This window comes from Muntiacus reevesi, chromosome 2 (assembly GCF_963930625.1).
Source record: "Muntiacus reevesi chromosome 2, mMunRee1.1, whole genome shotgun sequence".
NCBI classification, from domain to species: domain Eukaryota; kingdom Metazoa; phylum Chordata; class Mammalia; order Artiodactyla; family Cervidae; genus Muntiacus; species Muntiacus reevesi.
The window spans coordinates 167859160-167880716 of record NC_089250.1 but is presented as its reverse complement, the minus strand read 5'-3'; the positions used below and the strand labels follow the sequence as shown (position 1 = coordinate 167880716).

At 48.0% G+C, this 21557-nt stretch overlaps 2 protein-coding genes across 3 annotated transcripts in view; one reads left to right on the top strand and one right to left on the bottom strand.

Moving 5' to 3' along the window:
* The window catches only part of INSYN2A (inhibitory synaptic factor 2A), a 38666-nt gene extending 29745 nt beyond the window's left edge, over positions 1 to 8921 (top strand). The window contains exon 3 of the mRNA XM_065920158.1: positions 8447 to 8921. Coding sequence (XP_065776230.1) covers positions 8447 to 8630 — 184 coding nt within the window. The 3' untranslated portion in view covers positions 8631 to 8921. The remainder of the gene's footprint in view (positions 1 to 8446) is intronic.
* DOCK1 (dedicator of cytokinesis 1) overlaps positions 1 to 21557 on the bottom strand; it is a 545628-nt gene that overhangs the window by 317449 nt on the left and 206622 nt on the right. For both annotated transcript variants that reach the window (XM_065923534.1, XM_065923535.1), the window contains exons 26-27: positions 21206 to 21333; positions 18035 to 18130 (exon numbers count right to left, since the gene is read on the bottom strand). In XM_065923534.1, the coding sequence (XP_065779606.1) occupies positions 18035 to 18130; positions 21206 to 21333 (224 nt within the window). The remainder of the gene's footprint in view (positions 1 to 18034; positions 18131 to 21205; positions 21334 to 21557) is intronic.

The following is a 21557-nucleotide window of genomic DNA, read 5'->3' as shown; positions in this document are numbered from 1 at the left end:
GGGCCAGTGCTGGCCTGTCCAGAGCCCACTTGGAGTGGAATCTTTGCCGTCTTTGTCATTTAGTGATTATCTCTTAGTGAAAGTGGCTTCCCAGGCCTGCTTCAATTACCACCACTTGTGCATATTAAGTTCTTAAACAACATGAACTGATGTGGAGGAAATTAGCCTTTTGTCTAATACTTAGTGCTCTTGCCTAGAATTTACAGTGAGTGATGGGGCGGGAAGAGATGACAGAAAAGATATCCCTGGATAATATAATACCTTAGGTGATGTTGCTCTGATGTAAGGAAATATGTTTTAATAAAGTAAATTAAAAGTGAGAGAGAAAAAAAAAAAAAAGAATGATTTAATAGACCTCAAAATTCTCCCTGAAAATTCCCCAAACCAGTAACCCAAGCTTCGTCTGTTCTGTTAGAATTCTATTTCTTTTTCCCCAGTATGTAAGGATTAGTTTTGAGTATCTTTAGTGACATTTTACTAACCTTTAGTATCAAAAATTCTAATGTGTAACTGATTACAGCTGTAAAATTGAAAACTGATTACTCATCTCAACATATTATTTGTAAAGCAATTAGTTAAAATGTATTCAGCAGGGAAAGGCTAATTATACTGACAGCCCTCCTCTTAAGACCCTCAAAAGTCAAAATTAATGAGGTAGTCATCTATGTCCAAAACAGTGTGAAGGGGTTACACTGTTAGTGTCATGAGCAAATCAGTGTAATTCATTTTTTAGATGACCATGGAAATTTTCCTTCGGGGTAGATATAGCATCCAGTCCTTAAAGCAATGAACGTGTAAAGTTCCTGGGTGACTCAATGACAAGAGAAACCATCTAGAGTTTGCAGGGGTCCCTCAGTGGATACTTCTCCCCCATCAGCCTCCCTGAAGGTACTGGTCCCATAGACATCACATCTCTGGAGAGGCAGTGGGGAGCCCGGGGCTTCAGGCTGGTCACTGGTGACACCATAGGACATGCAGCAGAAGCTAATGTTCTTCTGGTTTATCTGCTGAGAGCTGTCACTGGTCCATATCTTGGCTCTCTCTGCTCGTGTCAGAATATGGGGAGCTCCTGAGAGCATCTTCAACTCGGGAGGCTTAGAGGAACTGGGTTGCTTTGCACATTAGATCAGGCACTATGACCCCAAGAAGGCATTCTTCTCTGGGCAGCAGACTGTCCATCCTCAGGATCAGAACAGAAGACAAGGTGATGGCCAAGATCTCGGCCGACCCGACTCAGGTCACCTGGCTGGGTGCGTCAGCCCTGGCACCTGCAGGACTCACTGCAAATGATTTTGAAGAGTCCTGTGTTCTCTCCTTTTAACTGCTGTTACAATCCATGTCCTGCCTAAAGATGTTTGTTCCTTTTTCTTTTTTTAATTAAAAATGTGTGCTCTTTGTTGAGGCCAGAACAGCAGCAAATTGGCAGTCCACATTTAATAATTATCCACCCCTTCTAAATATAATATCTGATCTTGATGACTTGCTAGGAGTGTGGCCTCAGTTACGCTCGATCCCACTCTTGTTAGTGATCTGGCCCCTTTCTTACCCAGGAAATGATGATGGGTGGAGGTTACAAACAGGATTTAGCCTTTCAGCTTTGACTTCTCTGTGGCTCGAAATTATGGGAGGCTCAAACACAGTTTCGTCATCCCTGTGCGCCTGGCCAGTCCTCAGATTTGAGCACTCAGATGCAGCATGGGTGTAGATCAGTCTTTCTACTCCAGAGGAAGTCACAGATAAGATACCAACGGTGGAGCCTCAGTCAAGCCTAAAAGAAGTGACGGTTCTCCTGCGTGGGCAGGACACAGAGCAAGATGTATTCAGAAAGCTCACTGTCCAACTATAATTTTAGCTATTTCAGAGTATAATGTATAGTTAGAATAACTGGCTAATGTTTTGCTTTTTATGACCATAATTTCTTTGCCATAGGATATCACAAAAAGGGCATAGATCTTATAGTTCGGGTATGAATATTATTGAATACCCATTTATTTCTGGTATTTTAAACCTTACAGTGATTCTGCAAACTTTTATCATGCACCTACTGTGTGCAAGAGTGGTGGCAGAAGGTTCGTTATAATGAATCATGTCTACGTTCATAGTCTTAATACTGGAAACGATCAGAATGAGATCCATATACATGTAACAGGTATATAGCATATGGGAACATTCTGTGTACATATGTTCACTTTTTAAAGATTATTTTTTGACGTAGACCATTTTAAAGTATTGAATTTGTTACAATATTGCTTCCGTTTTATGTTTTGCTGTTTTTGACCCAAGAGGAACGTGGGATGGATCCTAGCTCCCCGACCAGGGATCAAACCCGCATCACCTGCATTGGAAGGTGAAATGCTCACCACTGAACTGGCAGGGAAGTCCCCGTATATCCATTTTTAATGGATATTATAACTAGGAAACAAAGCAGAGCATTCTGCCGAGAATGGAAGTGATGGGATGTGGGTTTAGGTCATCAGTCTACTTCAGTAAACCAAGATTCTGTGCTGAGCCTGTCATAGCATTAAAGGCACCACAGAGGATGCTGAAGTCAACATGGCCTATCCCTCGATGAATTCATGGAACTGAGAAAAGGCGCTACGATCAACATGAGCCAGAAGTGCTCTGGCGAACATGTGTAGAGACCCCCAGAAGTTGGTCCAGAGGGGTCTGGACAGGACAGGGAGGGGGCAGGTCTATGTGATGGGTCCAGAACATCCATGGAAGGAAGCGGCAACAGTGACCCAGGTGGACAGGATGAACAGAGTCATCCTGTCACGGAGTTTCAGGTCTCCCTAAGGTGGCTCAGGCACTTGGAAATCGGGCTAGGCTGGGGGAGAGGTGGAGAGAACACACACCGGATGGCTGTTTCTGCGGCCAAAGTGAAAACAGCTGAAGGTCTGCGGGGGCAGAGGAAGTCCCTGGAGCTTGCTGAGAGGCAGCTGCCCCAGACCCAGCAGATGGGAGCGGGCGGGAAGGGCACGTCCAGTCAGACCCCAAGGTGCCCAGCTTGCCAGCTGAGTCTGGGAAGGACGGAGCAGCAGGCCGGGGAAACAATGTGATTCTGGACATGCTGGCTGGATGGGACCCGCCCAGAGTCACGTGGAGATGTGTCCTGGGAGGATGGTGGTCTTGGGTCCTGAAGGCACAGGCGGGGTCGTGTATGTAAACCAGTGCCCAGAAGTGAAAAGTGACCTGCCTGCTCCACCTGGCCTGCAAGGGCGAGCGCCTGACCTTCAGCTTCCTCTGAACAACGCTGTGTCCTCCATGGTGCTATCAGACTTGATGTATCATGTTCTGGGGACACTGACTGTCCCACCCAGACCCACTGATTACAGCCTTCCCTCCCCCAGCGAGCTGGCTGCCCTGGGCTTGCCCCAGTTTCCATGCACATTCGGTGGCTCCAAGGAGCCCCCTGGCGGTAGGGGCACCTCCACCATCACTTCTCAGCCCCGGAGCTCCAGTCCCCGAGGGTGGGACCAAGTATCCACAGTGGCAGAGTGTGAGTCAGTCAGAGCCACATGGAGCCCCAGCGACTCCGTGATGTGATGCAAAGAGAAAGAAAAACGGAGGCCTCTGCTCCGCAGCCCACCGAGCCCTGCTGACACTGTCAAGGTTGGAGAAGTCAGAGATCTCGGATTTTTTTCCAGCCCAGGATACACACACACAAGTGCCTGGGAGCCAAACTCGCCTGCTCTTGACTCTTCATGGCTACCCCCAGGGGGGCTGGAGAAAAGGATGCTCTATGCCCATTTCCCCTTAAATTAACTTGAGGAGCAGGCAGCAGCTTGCTCAGGCAACTGTGCAGGGCTCGGGTATTTATAGGAGTAGCAGACACCAGAGCCTCTGCGGAGACGCCAGGACCGCGTTCCACTGCAGAACCGCGTGACCTCGTGGGGAGAAGCGTTACTACAAGCCTGGCAGAGACGCCGGGAGGACAACAAAACCCAGGCCAGCAGTCAGAGCAGCCGGAAGTCCGGAGCAGACTTTTGTTTCCTTGGAAATGGACAGAGTAATAATTCTGTAAGTGAAGTTCCTATACGTAAAACTTCCCTTTTCAAGAGAAAACGACTAACCAAAGACATGAGGTGTGTGTCCCGCGGCTTTAATCACACATCACAGGGGGTCCTGGAGACACGGCCGTCGGCTTTCGTGGGCGCGTTGGACAGCACGGCTTCATTGCCCACTCAGCTCTCAGCATGCGCATTCGGCTGGGTGGATGCAGGCAAGGAAGAGATATAAAAGGTAAACACTAACAGACCCCAGGGGTTCATATCCTGTAGACAGTCCAGGGTCTGCTCCTGGGTCACCCAGCACCATCTGCAGGCTGCCTTTGAACTCGGGACCAAAGGAGAGAACACCCAGGTTAGGAGCGGCTGGCCTGGCTCCAGCCCCTTCACACTCTGGCTCAGAAAGTCCCGAGTCAGCACTTCTTCTAGACTGCTTATCCTCTGGAGGCGTGAGGGTTCAGCCTGCTGTGCGCATCCATGCAACAGCCCATCACAGACCCCAGATCTCGCCTGCGGGGGTCGGGTGGCACCACCAGCAACTTCCTGCCTCATGTGTGGCTGGACCCCGAGACCCCGGAGCTGTGTAACCCCCCACGGAGTCCTAAGAGATGGGGAGAGCCCCAGAGGTCAGACTTGGAACACCAGCACCCTCGTCTGCCTGGTCATCCGGGGGATGCGTGATGGGGCGGCATGTCCCACCCCATAGTGGACGCACATCAGCCTTGATGGAGCTTAGACGCAACATCCTGCAGAAATCCCAGGGCCTATAGCCCACAGGGCAAGTGGGAAGGGACTCAATAGACACTTCCGGGATCTCCTTTGCAGAGCACAGCTGACCACTGGTCTGCGTACCCTCAGACCCCACTCATCCTAAGATCTTACTGCAGACCCTTCCAGAAAAGAGAACTTCTGGAGTGGAAGTGGAGGTGGCAGGCTCTGAACAGATCCTGGTGTGCGATTTGCAACAGAAGTTTCAGAATCTTTTTCAATTAGGTTCTGATGGAAGGGAGCCTGGCCACAGATTCCACTGGGAGAGGACTCCAGCACCACTGCCTGGGGGAGAAGCCCTGGTTATCTTGCACCTCCAATATCATCGATCAAGACAGAGCAGCCCAGGGCAACTGGGATGAAAGCTGCTATGGGATTTGTCTTTTAAGGCTCATGTGTTAATTCAGTAAACATCACACAGGCGACTGTTGAGGTTCAGGCCCTGCTGTAGGTGCGGGGGGCAGAGACGGGCGGCATTCACCCGGGCACAGCAGCTCCGTTCAGGGGATGGAGACTAAAGGATATGGAGCCAAATTCATAATCATGCGTCATCGGTAGAGGGAGCAGAGGGAGAAGAAAGGACGGCTCTGGGGGACCTTTCAGAAGGTGCTAGAAGGTCAGAAGGCCCTGTGTGTCTGGGGACAGAGGGGTGAGGAGTGGCAGCCACCCCCGAGCCAGGACACGTGCCCCAGGCCGGGGAGAAAGTAACACGGTGACGGCGCCCCCACACACTGGCTCCTGGACAGTCTCAGACTCCACCGCCACCACTCACACAGGCGGCGTCCCTCTGATCAGCGTCCAGAGCCAAAGCGAGGGCCGCTGCCCCTCCAGCAGGCGATGCCCCCGTCCCCACCCCCAGGCCCCACCGGCCCGCTCACCACGTTAAACAGGGGGGCATGCGCACAGAAGGAGGCGTCCCGGGCACAGAGTCCAAGTGCCCTAGGATGCCCACCGCTGGCTCTCGTCCAACTCCTCTGAGCGAACCGGAGCAGCAGGTGCGGCTTTATCCTGTCCATTTGGCCGCTAAGACCGAAGGGACCTTTTGCTCTGTGTCAGCTAGAGTCAGCCAGACGATTAACCTCGGCCACCGCCCTGTCCAGCCAGCTGTCTGCTCCCGACTGAGGCCGGTGACTCGGTGAGCTCCCTCCTAAACGAGAGGAGCCCCCCCGGACTGAGCCCTGCACATCGTCCCAACTCGACAGCAGGGCGTGGCGCTCCGCGGTCTGCCGGGCGGGTGCCGAGCACCGCCTGACAAGCAGGTGCCGCCTCCTGGGGACACAGACGGGAGGGAGGTGCCGGCTCAAGGTCACGTCGCTGCAGGGCACTCAAGGTCACTCCCTCTGCAAGGAAACCTGCTCTGGGCGGCAGCTTCTCCGTCACCGGGGACCACAGATAGGAATCAACTGACAGATGAGGTCGAGTCGTCTTGTTAACAAGAACTCAGATTAGATTATGCTGTGATTACGTGGTTCCGCGGTGTGATAAATTGGTTAATAACAGGATTCCCACTGTAGATGCTTAATGGGAATTCAATAATTACAGGTACCAGAATGGTACCGTTGGCCCAGGAAATGCTAGCGCCCGCCCTCTGATCTAATAACACAAAACCTATCTGGACCTATTGAGATGGTTATGATCTGGAGAACATGCCTTCAGCACTAAACCTTGACAAATACAAGCCTTGACAAAACGACTCTTTTGTGCCTACGCTACCATATTGGATACCATAATAGCTTACAGACTCAATAGCAAGGATCTTGTTTTCTTTGTTAAATGTCCAAGTTGAAGAATACTTTCATAGGTTGTTGCCATTATACAATTAGTGACCAAACAGGTGATAAGGAGAAAATATTTGAATCGCATCTAATAGTTTACACAACTTTTATTTTTCAAGGGAGATGGTGCAGGGGGGATCCTTATCCTTTTTCAGTGAGATATCAGGGCAGTCATTATTATACCCCTTCAAGTGAACAGAACTGAACCTTAAAGAGGTGAAGGCGTTTACCTGAGCTCCCCTGCAGCATCAAACAGGAAGGCCATGATGGAAATCCTTGTTCTTCCTACTGAAACGATAGCCAAGGCTCTTGTTTCACAAAGGCAGCACGTCCTGAGGTTTGCACTTTCACAACTGTCCCCAAGAGGAACCAAACCTCCATCAACCCCTGTTCTAGACTAGCAGGTCATGAGTTCACAGGGTTTTATTCTCTTTCCTATTAACTGCAGTATAATGCAAAGAGGCCATCTGAAATGAAGGGGAAAAAAATCATTGTTTTGGGAGCAGAGAGAAAACTAGTAATAAACTTCTCTGATGGTATTTTTAATTTTTCACTAATACAGTCTTTGATGCTAAGAAAAATGGAACAGTGGATTTAAAGCATAAAACGGTCCATTAGATGGGTCTTGAACTTGTTTTTAAAGCTCCAGATAATACAGCTTTGCTGTTTTGTCTTTCCAAAATGTCAAAATGTGGCTAGGATTAATGGTTCTCTAAATCAACAGAATATCATGTTTATAAATGGTTTACGGTTCCAGTGGATATAAAATGTTATGAGCTCATGTATTATCATCACTGCTGGGCCTGTACTGAAATCTACTGACATTTCGACGGGCACCCCAGATCAGACACAGAAGGGGCACAGAGGGGAGGTCTCGGAGGCCTGGCTGACACAGCGCCCAGGCTCAAGTTATGAGGCTTCAGGCGAGGGAAGCAGAAGGGGGCCGGGCCCTTCACCCCCTGCCTGACCACGGAAGAGTGACACTCGAGTGGGAGGTCCCACCCAAAGTTAGGGGGTCCACAGTGGTCCCTTCCAAAGCCACGGAGAGATGGGAGGACTCCAGGCAAGCTGCGGTGTTATCAGGAGAAATGTCGTAACAAACAGGATACACTTATAAACCCGCTTTACTCCCGTCCCTCTAACACAAACACTGTCACCAGTGGTGAAGGCCCTTCCCCGTGGCTGCATGTTTGCACATTATGGCTTCAGCCGTGTCATTGTGATTCTACGCTATTTTCACCAAATACTATGGATTTGCCCAAAAAAACTATCCTTGAGAACGACTGAGTGACATTCAATGGTGTTCACTTGATAAAACACACATTTTTGTATATTTGGGTTCTTGCCACTTTTTCAAGCAGATGAGATTTTGCAAAGCAGCCTAGAAGCCAAGGTCATGTCACTTATCAACAGTTTCAGGTGAGATGAATGGGTTACTCTGACCTTGTGAGAAGTTGCACAGAGCTTCCAAGCACGTGGTGCAAATGTACTAAAATGACCCCTAAACGCTCTGTATCTTTGCCTAACTATTTATGCCATGAAGCACATGTATGCAGTCCATCGATAAGCAGAAAGGTTACTCACATGTCACATTTCGGGTTTCAACAGTCTATGCTTTCACACCAACTGTGTACACCAATAAAGCATCAGAGGTTTGCAATGAATGCTAAGTAAATTACTGTCAGAAGAAAGTGAACTTTTTGGAGATAGTTCATAATGACTGAGAGCTCAAACATATTCTCACCAATTGCTTAACGTTGAGTCATAAAATGACATCATGAGCATCATCCAAATGATCATTCCACGGGTAGGATGGCACCAAGTCTGCTGTCACTAAGGGAGCTCTTCAGACAGGAAAGACCAAGCCACTAAATCCTTCCCTCTCTTTGTTTCTAGTGTGGAGCTAGATTTCAAGCAGCAGGAAGACAAACTCCAGCCAGTTCTGCGGAAACTTCATCCGTTCGAGGAAACTCAGGTCGCACCTTCGCCTTACACTCAGGAGACGTACTCCTCAACTCCCAAGCAAAAATCCAAAACTGAATCTAAAAAGCACGGACGGTGGAAACTCTGGTTCCTTTAACACTCACGGTGTTTGGAGTCTGAAGGCCGTCTTGAAAACCCACTGGAGTTCAAAGTAAACCCTTTTCCAAAACAAATAGGATGGAGTGAAGGGCGGCTGGGCCAGGCGCCACCCAGTTCTCCCCCTGCTTACCAAAAAGGCCTTTGTGACAGATCAGCTCACAGAGGCAAGGGAGTGCAGGTCATACCTTGCCGGCTGTCTCTGCAGTTCGGGGATGTGGGATGTAAAATCGGAAACGAAACCTGACACAGTCAAAGGTGACACCTTAAATTTCTATGCCCCCACCCCCAGATCGGCAAGGATTAGGTTATCAACCTGCAGAACGGCAGGCTGTCACTCTGTAACACAGCGAAAACTCATAATTATTTTCAAGCCTTTATTTTTTTTAACTACTGAGAAGAAAAAGTAGCCCTTATGTTTGCAAAGGACTTCATTTTTACGTTTAATTTTGCAAATAAGCGGGGGGTGGGAGGGTGGGGAGGGGGTGTGCGAGTGCAATTTTCAGCACATCAAATTCCAGAGAAAGCACAATTTTTTTCAAGTGGTCAGAGACCATGAATAATCTCTAAAGTGTGACTATATGTACATTTGCCTTCTTGTGCTGTAGCGCTAAGCCAAGTGACATCTCAGTGTCACAGTGACACCTCAGATTCAGCATCTCCTTCATCTCCAGACCGGCAACATGCTTTCTGCTCCTTCTCCAAATGGCCAGCAGCAGCCAGGAGTCCCCCAAAGTCAGGACATGCTTTTAATCACTGCAAGTTGACAGGGTCAGCGCTATCAGACACTAAGCTTTCATAGATCTCATTTTTTAATCTTTTGGTACCCAAAGGCCAAATGATAAATCCTGGCAAGAATTTGAAAACACACATAGAAATACACAATGGATTATACAGTCACCGATAAATCACAGGCATTCTCTGCCACCGGAAAGTGTTTCTGTGGATCAATCTTTTGAGACACTGTTCATCACGAAAGCCTAGCCAGATGTTTGATACCATTCGTTATGCTTCGTAACAGCTGGGGAAGATCTGACCATCTCAAAGCGAAACCGTGTGCTTAGTTTAGCTGCTACCCACAAACCACCTTAATGTCACCAACATTTAACCTGTTAGTGAGCTGTACTAAATGACATTACCTAGGGGAAAGCTGTGAATCAAATGTTTTTAGGTCTTTTTTAAATAAATCGTGACACTTCGAGTTCTCTTTTGATTACACATTGCAATATAAATCTCAGTTCCTTTATTTTTTCACTCATTCCTTTGCACCTTTGCAGGTACATTTTTATAGAAATAAAAAGCCCTACTCTATTCATGACTCTGTCTATCAAGTTTTGGCTTTTCACAATAGGAAGTAAGCTTCTTCTTTTGCCTTTTTTTTTTGTTTGGTTTTGGGGGGTACAACTTCAATTTTGAGTCGTTTGTGAACTTACAAGGAAACCGAGTCTCCTAGTCTCTGTCCAACCATTTCTTATCTAATCTCATGCTCACACGCACACCTTATTGATTAGATGCCAATAGAGTGGTCAACCTTGGTAAAAGGATCCACCTGCATTTCTCAGATTGGAGCTATTTCTTGCCATGCATTTTCCTTCTGACTCAATAGCAAATCTATTTTCTGTTCTAAGTGTTCTGATTCTACAAGGACCTTAGTGGGCTTGAAAAAAAAAAAAGAATGACAGGAGTATCTCATGTAAGCTTTCTTTGGGGGTTACTCCAGCTATCTCGCAGATGTACGCTTTAATTAAAAGAAAAAAACATGCATCTTTTGTGGAATCGATATACGAGGATATGAATCCTTGAATATCACTTAATAGAATTGAGAAATATTTTTGTGCAAGGAGGAGACTGAGTTAAGTTGATCAAATACCATGAAGGAAGTGCAATTGTTTCGTGTAGAGATAAAATTTGAAAAAAAAATGTGTTTCATGTATTTTATACTGTTTTTAACTAAAGTTATAAAAACATGTTTGCAACAAGTTATCTCTCCTTGTGTTTTCAGAATCCCGAGTGTCTCAGTGAATTGAAATAAGGGTGTTAGCAGCTTTCTGCTTAGTGCCATAATTCTGTCTAAACAAGAGGACATCCTCGTAAACAAAGTAATATCACTGTCTGAAGCAGTCTAGACCAAAAAAAAAAAAAAAAGAAAAAAAAACATTTTCAGAATCTAAAAGGAAACCGAAGATAAATGAATTCCTATCTAAAAATGAAACTATCTTCAGAATAGGAAAAAATTACTTTCAATCTCATTTCATGACTGCAACCTGTCACTCACAGGTGATGACTCTTCTCTTAGAAAGATTTAAGTAAAATCTTTGATACAAAACCAAGGTAAAAAGTACCGTGTTCCCTCATATGTAGATGTACACATGGCATTACGTATAGAGATTAAATTATTATACTTGTCACTAAGTTCTTTATTAATTTTTAAATAAAAAAAATCAAAGGTCATGTTTTGTGCGGCTATTAGACTTATTTCATAGTCTCAATAGTTTGGGGAAAGAGAAGCCATTCATCTAAGGAAATAATAATGAAGGAAGGGTATTCAGGCTGAAGCGAACGTCGCAGAGCCTTCAAAAGAGAAGATTCGCAGGGTGCGGGCACTGCTGACAGCCTGGCCTGGCGGGGGCGGGGGCGGGGCTGGAGTCCAGCTCAGACTCTGCAGACCAGGTCACACCCGCTGGCACAGGCCTCGGCTGCCAGGAGGACGTGATGGCTTTTAAGATCAACGGGCCCCATACACAGTAGGTCTAATTTTTGGAGAACCTCAGGGGCAAGGACCTCACTGATATTTCCAGGGCAAATCCTACCATCCCCCGCCCTCCCCCAAGGCAGATTCTAGATCATCCATCCAGCAAGTCCCCAGCCCCAGAAACTGACCACCTCCTTCCTTTCTTCCTCCCTCCCCGGAATGGGAGACCAGCGCCTCCATTGGGCTGAGCACCCCGCCTCTCCCATGAGACCAGCCCCAGCCAACCTCCTCTCCCAAGGGAAAAGGCCCCCCTGGCAACCTAGGAGAGGAGAACCACCACCCGCTCTCATGGGCTCTGCAATAACAAAGTCCGCTGGCAAGGATGGGGCTGAGACAGAAGGCCCCCACTGCCCTCACAAGTCCCTCTGGGCAAAGAAGAGGTCAGGAGTCAGGATGGAGTCAGGATGCGGAGGAAGACTCCATGTCTGGAGCGCCCGGGGAAATTCCAATCACAGCCGACAGTCATCTGTGCGCCACACACCGCTCACACATGTGCTCACCCCGTGTGCCTCACAGGTCCTCTCTTATAGATAACCAGATTCAAGGCATCTGCACACAGGTGCCCACCTGTCACGCGGCAAGTGTGTGACTAGCCTCCACGGGGCAGGCCAGGCCTCTGCATCTGGTCCTTCAGTCTCAGACGATCCCCCAAGCGGAGTATGATCAGGGAAATCAAGACGTGGGAAAACCTTGCTCTCCTGGAAAGGGCACAAGAAGTTGGCAGAAGTTTCCCCATTCCACGAGGTTGCCGAGATGTCCATTGCCATGGAGACCTGAGGTGTGGCAGTCACAAGCGTCGCTGTTCATGGACCCACACCAGGCTGACTCCAATCTCAGATGGTAACAGTGAGCATGCCTCGCAAAGCTGTTCTCCTTGGGGTACCACCATCGGCAAGGCGGATCTGAGATACACCACGCTCAGTTCCAACAAAGACGCACCATGCAATTCAAGTGCTTCCTTTGTGCTTCTCATTGAAGACAGCGAGAACAAATAATAAGAGACGGGTCATGAACCTCTCCATTCCATGCTGTCTGTGAGGACACAATGTGTTTACAAATCCCACCACAGCTGGAATGGTTCTTCGGGAGCATTTTTATCAGCGAGTAAAATCTGACATGATTACATGTCACCTAAAGGTCACAGAAGCTGCCTTCCACACTGATATGTCTCCTTTTATCTAGAAAATCTCTATCATTGGCACACTTGGCATGGGATAAGCATGCAACCCATTTACTGGGCGGAAGAGAAGAGCTACCCGATTCAGAAACTGGAGGTAACTCCTCGTGCTATTGTGTGCAGCGTACGTTCGACAGCTGAGAAGCTCAGGTGCAAGCAGTACCCTGCCTTTTAAGTAACTCAATAATTAACTTAAGATACGGTTTGGGATGAATATGCAAGAATCGCACAGCATATTTTACCCAGGGGATGACGTGGTCTTCATTTCCTCGGCAACAAATCCACAGTCAGAAACCAAGCTTGAGAAAATGAGGGCCACAGAAATATGAGAAAGGCAGGTACTAAATGGGAATGAACTGATAAAGTCATCACAACTCATAGTTGTGTGTACCCACATCAGGATGACTTTCTGTGAGTCAGATGTCTTCCGAGTAGATTCATTAACACACACACACGTTAGAGACACTTTTTGTAATACTCATATAGAAAAAGCAGATACTGTCCACTTGAAACTTTGTAATGTATTGTTTTCTTCTGCGAAGCGAGGTTAAGATCAGCACTTTGTTAAAAGCACAATCATACGTAAAGTCCATTAGAACAGGTATTGCGAAATAAACGCATGTGCGTGGGGACAGAACATCTCTGTGAAAAGTCTTGGTGATGTGCGTGGGGACAGAACGTCTCTGTGAAAAGTCTTGGTGATGATCTCGGTAAAGGGGCTGCATGCATGGGGAGACCACGCCTCTTACAGCATTTTTTAAATGCAGAAGCATGTCAGGTCCTTGTAAATCACGCAGATGCAAAGAAAGCAGTGGGTTTTCACTAACAGCACCTTCCCTATCATTGGTGCTACCGTCGTAAGGAAACACCGCACCCATCAACCACCCCTACAGCTGGCTCTTAGAGTGGAAACAAAAGAGCTTCCATCACTCGAGTCTAGGGAATGAGGAGGTCTGGTGGTCACAAGAGCAAGTGGTGAACGCAGGCAGAATTTTTCCCGTTGCTAAGTCTACTTCTGTCCATTTTCCAGGGGAATCTTTCTTTTGAAGAAGCCCACATTCTCATGTTAGTGAATTACTAATTTCAGTCTTCTGGTGTGTATACAGGCCACAGAAAAAGTCTTGAAAAGTCCTCACTCAATTACATTTTTAAAGGACCCATTAATGGAATGTAAACCTGATCATTTGAAAGCAGCAGCGGCAGCTAACGTCACAGGAGAAGGAACAGCCCCCATGACCCCCGCTCGGAACCGAATACAGTGACACTGTCAGCCTAGAAACCTCTTCAAAGAGGAAGAGAAAAATCAAATCTGAAATCAGACAATGTAAAACTCAGCATTTCAACCCTCTGTTCTACAGCATCAGACAATCCTGGAATAAAGATAAAATGGCATCTTAATTCTGTGGTCAGATACTGCAAGTCGTCTGTGTTAGGGCCCGTGGTCAACAACCAAGCCATCCACAAGCCTAAACTTGCCAAATAGAGTTCCCTTTGTCAAAAAGGCTTCCACTTAGTAAAATCATGGCGTATTTTTATCCTCTGCCTGAGATTCGTTCCAACAGCCCATTTCAAATATGAAGTTGAAAGGTATAAAATGAACTAAAACAAGTGATATATAACCAACTGCATGGTGTTTATAAGATACCAGATACAGATAAAAGAAAAGGCTTACACTGTACACCACAGCTTAGCCAATAGCGTGTGAAGTCCCCCAGTTCTCAGCCCCATATATGAATGGATGGAGAAACTGCCAGGCCACAACACCATCCCCAGCTGATGATAATTCTGATTGAAACAGAGGTCAGACGTCTACTCCTACTGTTTACAATATCATGAAATAAATCATTAAGTGAAGCACGGGTTTTTAAAACTTTTTAAATCACTTTAATTTTTTAGGTCCATCTTCAGCAATCATGCACAATAGGTGAGCTGATTCACGGTTATAACACTTCCATTCCAACATGAAAAAAAGCGGAGCAGACACGTAAGTCCAGGAATCTCTGTGTCACACTGGGGATGTCAAGCGGACCCCAGGCATGCCGCTCATTTCCCACTCTAGAGGGGCCCCTGATGAAGTCTTTTTGGTTCATCTTGTCAGGGTTATTTTCCCCCCAGCCCCGGATCCTCCTCTCATCTAAATTCCCAGAGCAACAACAGTGACATTAAGAAGCCGCTGCACAAATCTGCACGGGAGCCAATGGGCAGAGCAAGGTCCAGCTTGCCGAGCAGGGCAGCCTTTCAGTCTCACCGCTCTGCGGCCGTCACCAAGCGGACTCATGGCCCTGACTCCCAAAAGAGCTTCCTGAGCATCTCCAGTCGGAAATGGTCAATGTCCTTTCTGCAAACATCGTGACGTTGTCATCACTCATCAAATAACTATAGGATATTCCGACTTTGGTGGGTTTTTTTTTTTGTTTGAGAGTCCTTCCCTGACAGCTTAATTCATTTTGCTAACTGCTACTGCTAACTATAGTCATGTCTGACTCTGTGCGACCCTATCCCTGGGATTCTCCAGGCAAGAACACTGGAGTGGGTTGCCATTTTCTTCTCCAATGCATGAAAGTGAAAAGTGAAAGTGAAGTCGCTCAGTCATGCCTAACTCTTCGCGATCCCATGGACTGCAGCCTACCAGGCTCCTCCATCCATGGGATTTTCCAGGCAAGAGTACTGGAGTGGGGTGCCATTGCCTTTCTGGGCTCCTCATACACACATTAGAGATGTGGGAATTGGGAAGAGTCAGGTTAGGACCTAAGTCCTGTTCCTGCTTCTGGAAACTTCTGCTGGAGATGGGCTGGGTGGGGGTGATGAGCCTCTGTGTGGGAAACGTGCTCTACTCCATTCCCACCGTCCTCCCGACCGTGCCCTGAACCCCCCGCCAACCCGTGCCATAGGAGCAAGGCTGCAGCTAGGTCAGACAGAGCCTGGTCCTTGCTTCCTGGCCCCCCGGGTTGACACTGCAAGGGCTCTTCCCAGGAACCCCCAAGGATTCCGCAGACCACAGGCCTCCCTCCAAGTTTTCAGGAGAGCAGCTGCTGATCCGTGGTCTGGCCCCTTCTGCCTCCAGGACATCCTGGCATCTGGTCCACGGACACAACAGAAGGCAGCAAACAGCCAAGTGTTCACTTCCGGGGCAGCTCCCCGCCGAATAAGGATGTGGGTCCAGGAGGAGCACAGAGTCCTCCTGGGGACCTTCTGGTCCACCGCTGAGACGAGGACCACAGGTCTCAGTCCTCTAGGAGAGACCAGAGAAAGCTAGCTCTGGCGCCAAACCAGGGCTCCCCACGAGCCCTGCTGTGCCAGCTGTGGGTCTGGGTCCATTTCCCACCTCCCCGCAGGACATTTCTGCAGGGGTCTCTGCACAAGGAACGGGAGGGTTAAGCCAGGCTCTTCTGTGCATTAACGAGTGCCCAGCACACACGGATGCGAAGAGCTGACTCACTGGAAAAGACCCTGATGCTGGGAAAGGTTGAAGGCGGGAGGAGAAGGGGCCGACAGAGGATGAGACGGTTGGACGGCATCACCGACTCAATGGACATGAGTTTGAGTAAACTCCGGGAGCTGGTGATGGACAGGGAGGCCTGGCATGCTGCAGTCCATGGGGTCGCAAAGAGTCAGACCCGACTGAGCGACTGAACTGGACTGAGCTGAGCACCACAGAAGTGCTCGAGGAGGGGCAGCTATTACATCATCACTGTTATCACCATGCCTGAGACATGGGACATTTCCCAAAGGCCCCCTGGACCACATGGTCTGAGAAAAGTCACCATGCTCTGCCCGCAAGGTCCAGTCTAGATGCTCAGCTCGAGCTGTGAGCGCATCCTACCGTCTCACCACCTCCCAAGGTCCCACCAGCCTGCTCTGAGTGTCCTCCCCGCCCTCCTCTCCCCAGCGTAACTGCTGGCCAGTGGGCTTTGATCCGAGGGGACAGGCTGCCAACCAGAGATAGGACCATCTCACCCGCTCACTAGCCACCACGCCAGCCACCTCCCCCGTCTGCCCACCAAGACTGCCTATCACTCACTGGGACTCCACGACCGGTGTCCAGAGTGTCCTTCCCACAGAGGTCTCGGCACAGTGACACCAAACTCAGGTCAGCTTCTAGCCACACACCCTTCATTCTACTGAAAGCCCTCTGGAGTTCCACTATGACGGAGTATCCCAGGAGCAGCCAGGGCACAGCAGACAGGAGACAGGAGCACCGGGACCCTGGGCGCCTCTGCAGCCACCCCACGTCTTCCTCCGCGGGGCTCCCTCTCCCCCGACCCATACAAAAGCACTTCCAGTTTACAGAGAAGAAGAGTAACAGTTAGGAGCATGAAGAAGCCTGGGAGAGTCCATGGTAAATAACATCAATTTACAAGGAAAAATCCTTAATTTAAACATGTTAAAGCATAAACGGAAAAGAGATGTACCTCAGAAAGGAAAACCTGCACACAACATGTGCTAAAACTCAGAAACATAAACTAGACAATTTTACCACATGGAAACATGCAAAGGCAGCGATTACTCTCTGTGATGCACCCAAAACCACACGCCACATCCTTCACTGTGACGCAGCCCCAGGAACCAACACCAGCCCAGTGCCCCATCCCTGCTTTATGTCCAAAGGAAGCCAGCGGGTCAGCACGCTTGATCCACGCCCCGGCTACGCAGACAGAACCAAGCTCCCCCAAGGGAGACCAGTGTGCCTAGTCTGACTGCCAGCGAAAACTCTAACTGGATTTTTCCTGTTCCTTGATTAGGAAAGTGACTTTTTTGAAATAGGATCCACCAAACTTAGTTAAATGGTAATACATACCAGAAATGAAAGGAATTAAATGAGACCTACAAGGAAAAATCCTTAATTTAAACATGTTTAAACACATCTTTTGCCCATGAAACCAAATTTAAATATCATGATGGTGGCAAACTCTGGGAAAAAGCGCCATAATATGAAACTTGAAAGACTGCCAACATTGCTGGTAAAAACCTTGAGAAAAAGAATAGATCCCATGCTTTGTATCCGTATAAGAGGAACATCTACAATACATTAGAGGAGACATAAAATAGCTAACTCGGAGTGCCTCAATTACTTTTTAAGGCCCTTCATAAAATTTTATTAATGGGATCTTAAGTGTAAATACGTAGAAAGCAACTGCCTGGCGTATGGGAACTTAGAAGAAAACAAACACCCTTTGCTAGAAGGTAGCGACGACAAAACCGGGACCAAATCCTCTGTCTACAAAACGTGGCCGTGCTTGCTCTTCACCTTCAACACCTGCTTCTAGAATCATGGAAAATGAGCCCACTTAACCTACTAGGCTGTAAATAAATGCGTCGCAACTGCTTGCTATATTGTAGTAAGAGATGGCTTCAAAAGGCAGGTGCAAGAGGACCATGTGGATTTTCAAGCTTGAAAGTGAATGAATGACTTTCCCAGGAAAGATGCTGTCAGGAGCACAACGAGACCCCCACGCGTGTGTCATCGAGCACTTACGATGAGTTCAGAGTCCCGCCCCATGGAAATGACGGTTCGGTTCACTGTCCGGAGAAGCTTCTCCATGATGATCTGCACGTGCCTCTGCGTCGGCCCCTGCAGGAGACACATGAGTGTAAACCAACAGCTAAGACAGTCATTAACATGCCAGCCCTGCGGCTGTCACGGAATCCATTTACCCTGTAAAGAGTAACTCAATTATAACCCTTAACGAGATGAAAAATGGCCCTTGTCACAGGCAAAAGCCTTCACAAAGAAAACTGAAGGCATTTTATTAATTATAGCCCATTAATGGTAATGTTATATAATCGCAGTAATTTAATTGAAGCAAACCTTAAAAATAAAAGCAAATCTGTTTAAACAATATCATGTTTATGATCCCTGATTAGCTCACCAATTAGCTTTCGAAAGACACTTGCCCACTTGCACACAGAGGGCCGGCGGCTAACAACCACATTGCCCGCGCCGCATGTCAGACCCCAGTAACGTGGGTCTGCCTGCATAGAATCGAGTGTTTACATATCACCCTACACAACACCTAGAATTCAGCATGCCGGAGCACCTCCGATCCGTAAAAGTGAGCTCCTTCATCTCGTGTGTGATGGGACTGTTGATTCTTCTTCATGAATTCTGAAAGCGTTTAGACTGGTTTTCTAGGCGCTCCGCACAGGCCAGGCAGGCCCTGCCTCCTCTACAAGGCTTGGCCTTACAACTTTTCACTGCCAATCTTTTTTTCCCACTCTTTCCCGTGTTTAATTGGAGGCTAATTGCTTTACAACCTTGTGTTGGGTTTCACCACACAACAACGCGAATCAGGCATGGATACACACGTGCCCCCTCGTGAACCTCCCCCCACCCCCATCCCACCCCACCCCCCTGGGTTGTCACAGAGCCCCGGTGTGGGTTCCCCGGGTCATGTAGCAAGCCCCCCCGGCCGTCTACTTCACACGTGCTAATGTATGTGTTTCCACGCTCCCCTCTCCATGTGTCCCACTCCCCCCCTCCCCCGCCGTGTCCACAAACCTGCGCTCTATGTCTGTGTCTCTGTTCTTGCCCTGCAAGTAGCTTCATCGGCACCATTCTTTCTAGATTCCATCCTTATGCATTAAGATACGATATTTGTTTTTCCCATTTCCAACTAACTTCACTCTGTGTAACAGGTTCCAACTTCATCCACCTCACTAGAACGGACTCAAATGTGTTCCTTTCTATGGCTGAACAACATTACATTGTATATATATATAACACAGCTTCTTCATCCATTCATCTGTCAATGGACATCTAGGTTATTTCTGTGTTCAAGCTATTGTAAATAGTGCTGCAATGAACTTTGGGGTACATGTGTCTTTTTAAATTATGGTTTCCTCAGAGTATATGCCCAGGAGTGGGGCTGTTGGGTCATATGGTGGTTTTTTTCTTAGTTTTTAAAGGACTCTCCACACTGTTCTCCATAGTGGCTGTATCAATTTATATTCCCACCAACCGTGTAAGAGGGTTCCCTTTTCTCCACATCCTCCCCAGCATTTGCTGTTTGTAGATTTCTTGACGATGGCCATTCTGATGATTGAAGTGAAGCAATAACTTCATTGCAGTTTTGATTTGCATTTCTCTAATAATGAGCGATGTTGAGCATTTTTCAAAAGGCCTGGACTGGGATGATTGAAGGCTGGCCTTTGGGTTGAGGCTTGCAAGACCTTTCAAAGGCAAAGCCTGGGAAGAGTGGACATAGCCACAGTCGCAGTGAACTAATTTACCGTAATTCTCTTTTCAAGCACACCACCCAGACTCTGAGAAGATAAGCAGGTGCAGCAAAGAAGTGGGCAGGACAGGCGTTTGTGTGTGTGTGTGTGTGTGTGTGCGCGCGCACGCGCACGCACACCCACGTATGTTTGGGCTGGGGAGCTGTCCGGAGGTCAAATGAGGGAGAGCTAAGAACAAGCCCTACTACCTTAAAAACCTTGATTCATCTGGCCACTGCTAGAGGCAGAGACAGACGCAGCCCTGTACACCCGTCCAGACACACCTAGAGAACCAGTGACTTTACATGTGCGCGCACACGTGCACAAATGCTGACGGTAGGTAAATGGGGTCAGGAGGCAGAGAGTCAGATGTTTCCACATGTGCTTGCACCAGCTTTTTATTAGACAAAAAGGTCAGAGGAGTAAGCATACAATTGAGAAATGCAGAAGAAAATACCATTTGAAAAAAAGAAACAGCAAAGAAAGAACAGGAAAAAACTCCCGGTACAGAAAGGAACCTGCGAAAAGGGGCAGAGACCTGCTCTCAGAATTCTCAGAAGCACCACTGACTTAAAGCAACAACAATTATGCTCATATATAAAATAAACTAAGTATTATTTATTAAAAATAATGATTGAAAGAAAGTAGGCAATTAGCCTCCCTCTGTTTATTTCTAATTTTTAACATTAAAGCCTCTGACCTTAAATAACAAATCTCAGTCTTGGGAGTCACTGAGCTGAGAAGTCACAGGAAACAAAACAGTATCTTTAATGTAGAAAGACACACATGATAATACAATCATCATGCTTTGCTTGCTCAGTCGCTCAGTCGTGTCTGAATCTGTGCGACCCCATGGACTGTACCCTGCCAGGCTCCTCTGTCCATAGCATTTCCCAGGCAAGAACACTGGAGTGGGCTGCTATTTCCTCCTCCAGGTGATCCACCCCACCCAGGGATCAAACACATGTTCCTGCACCTCCTGCATTGGCAGGAGGATTCTTTACCACTAGGGAAGCCCCATCAAGCTTTATACATAAATAAAAAATAATTTGAGGATGCAACTCTACAGAGAAAATGAGAAAGGTGTTAGTCGCTCAGTCGTGTCTGACTCTTTGTGACCCCATGGACTGTAGCCCGCCACGCTTGCTTCTCTGTCCATGGGATTCTCCAGGCAAGAATACTGGAGTGGGTTGCAAGGCCCTCCTCCAGGAGATCTTCTTGACCAAGGACTGAACCAGGGTCTCCTGTATTGCAGGCAGATACTTACCATTAGGGCCACCAGGGAAGGTCCAAAGAGAAAGAAAGGGTAACCCTTACAATTCAGGCCGTTCAATGAATCGAACGTGACTCAGTCCGCCGAGGCCGGGTCTCAGGAGGATCCCAGGCCCACGCATGCCATGGGGTCCACGGAGGCAGTCCCACGGTTACTCACCACGTCCTTCCGGTACAGAACCTCAAGGATGTTGCTGAGCAGTTGGCAGCAGGCCTCCAGATCTTCCTGTCTCTCCAGGTGGTACTTGAGCTGATCCGTCATCATGGGAAGCAGGATCTCTCTGCAGTCTGCAGGGGACACCGGGTTACAAGTCAGCAGGAGACCCACCAAGAGGCAACTCTGTTTGGTAGAAGCTTGTTTTCCTAGCTCGAGACAGGGCACGTTGCACTTACACTCTCTGCAGTGTGAAACTGACATCTGGAGGGGGTCAGGCCAGCTGACTGGGAGGAAATCACTTCTTAACAAATAATTCACACACACACATACTCACATCTGCACATGTGTCTGTGTT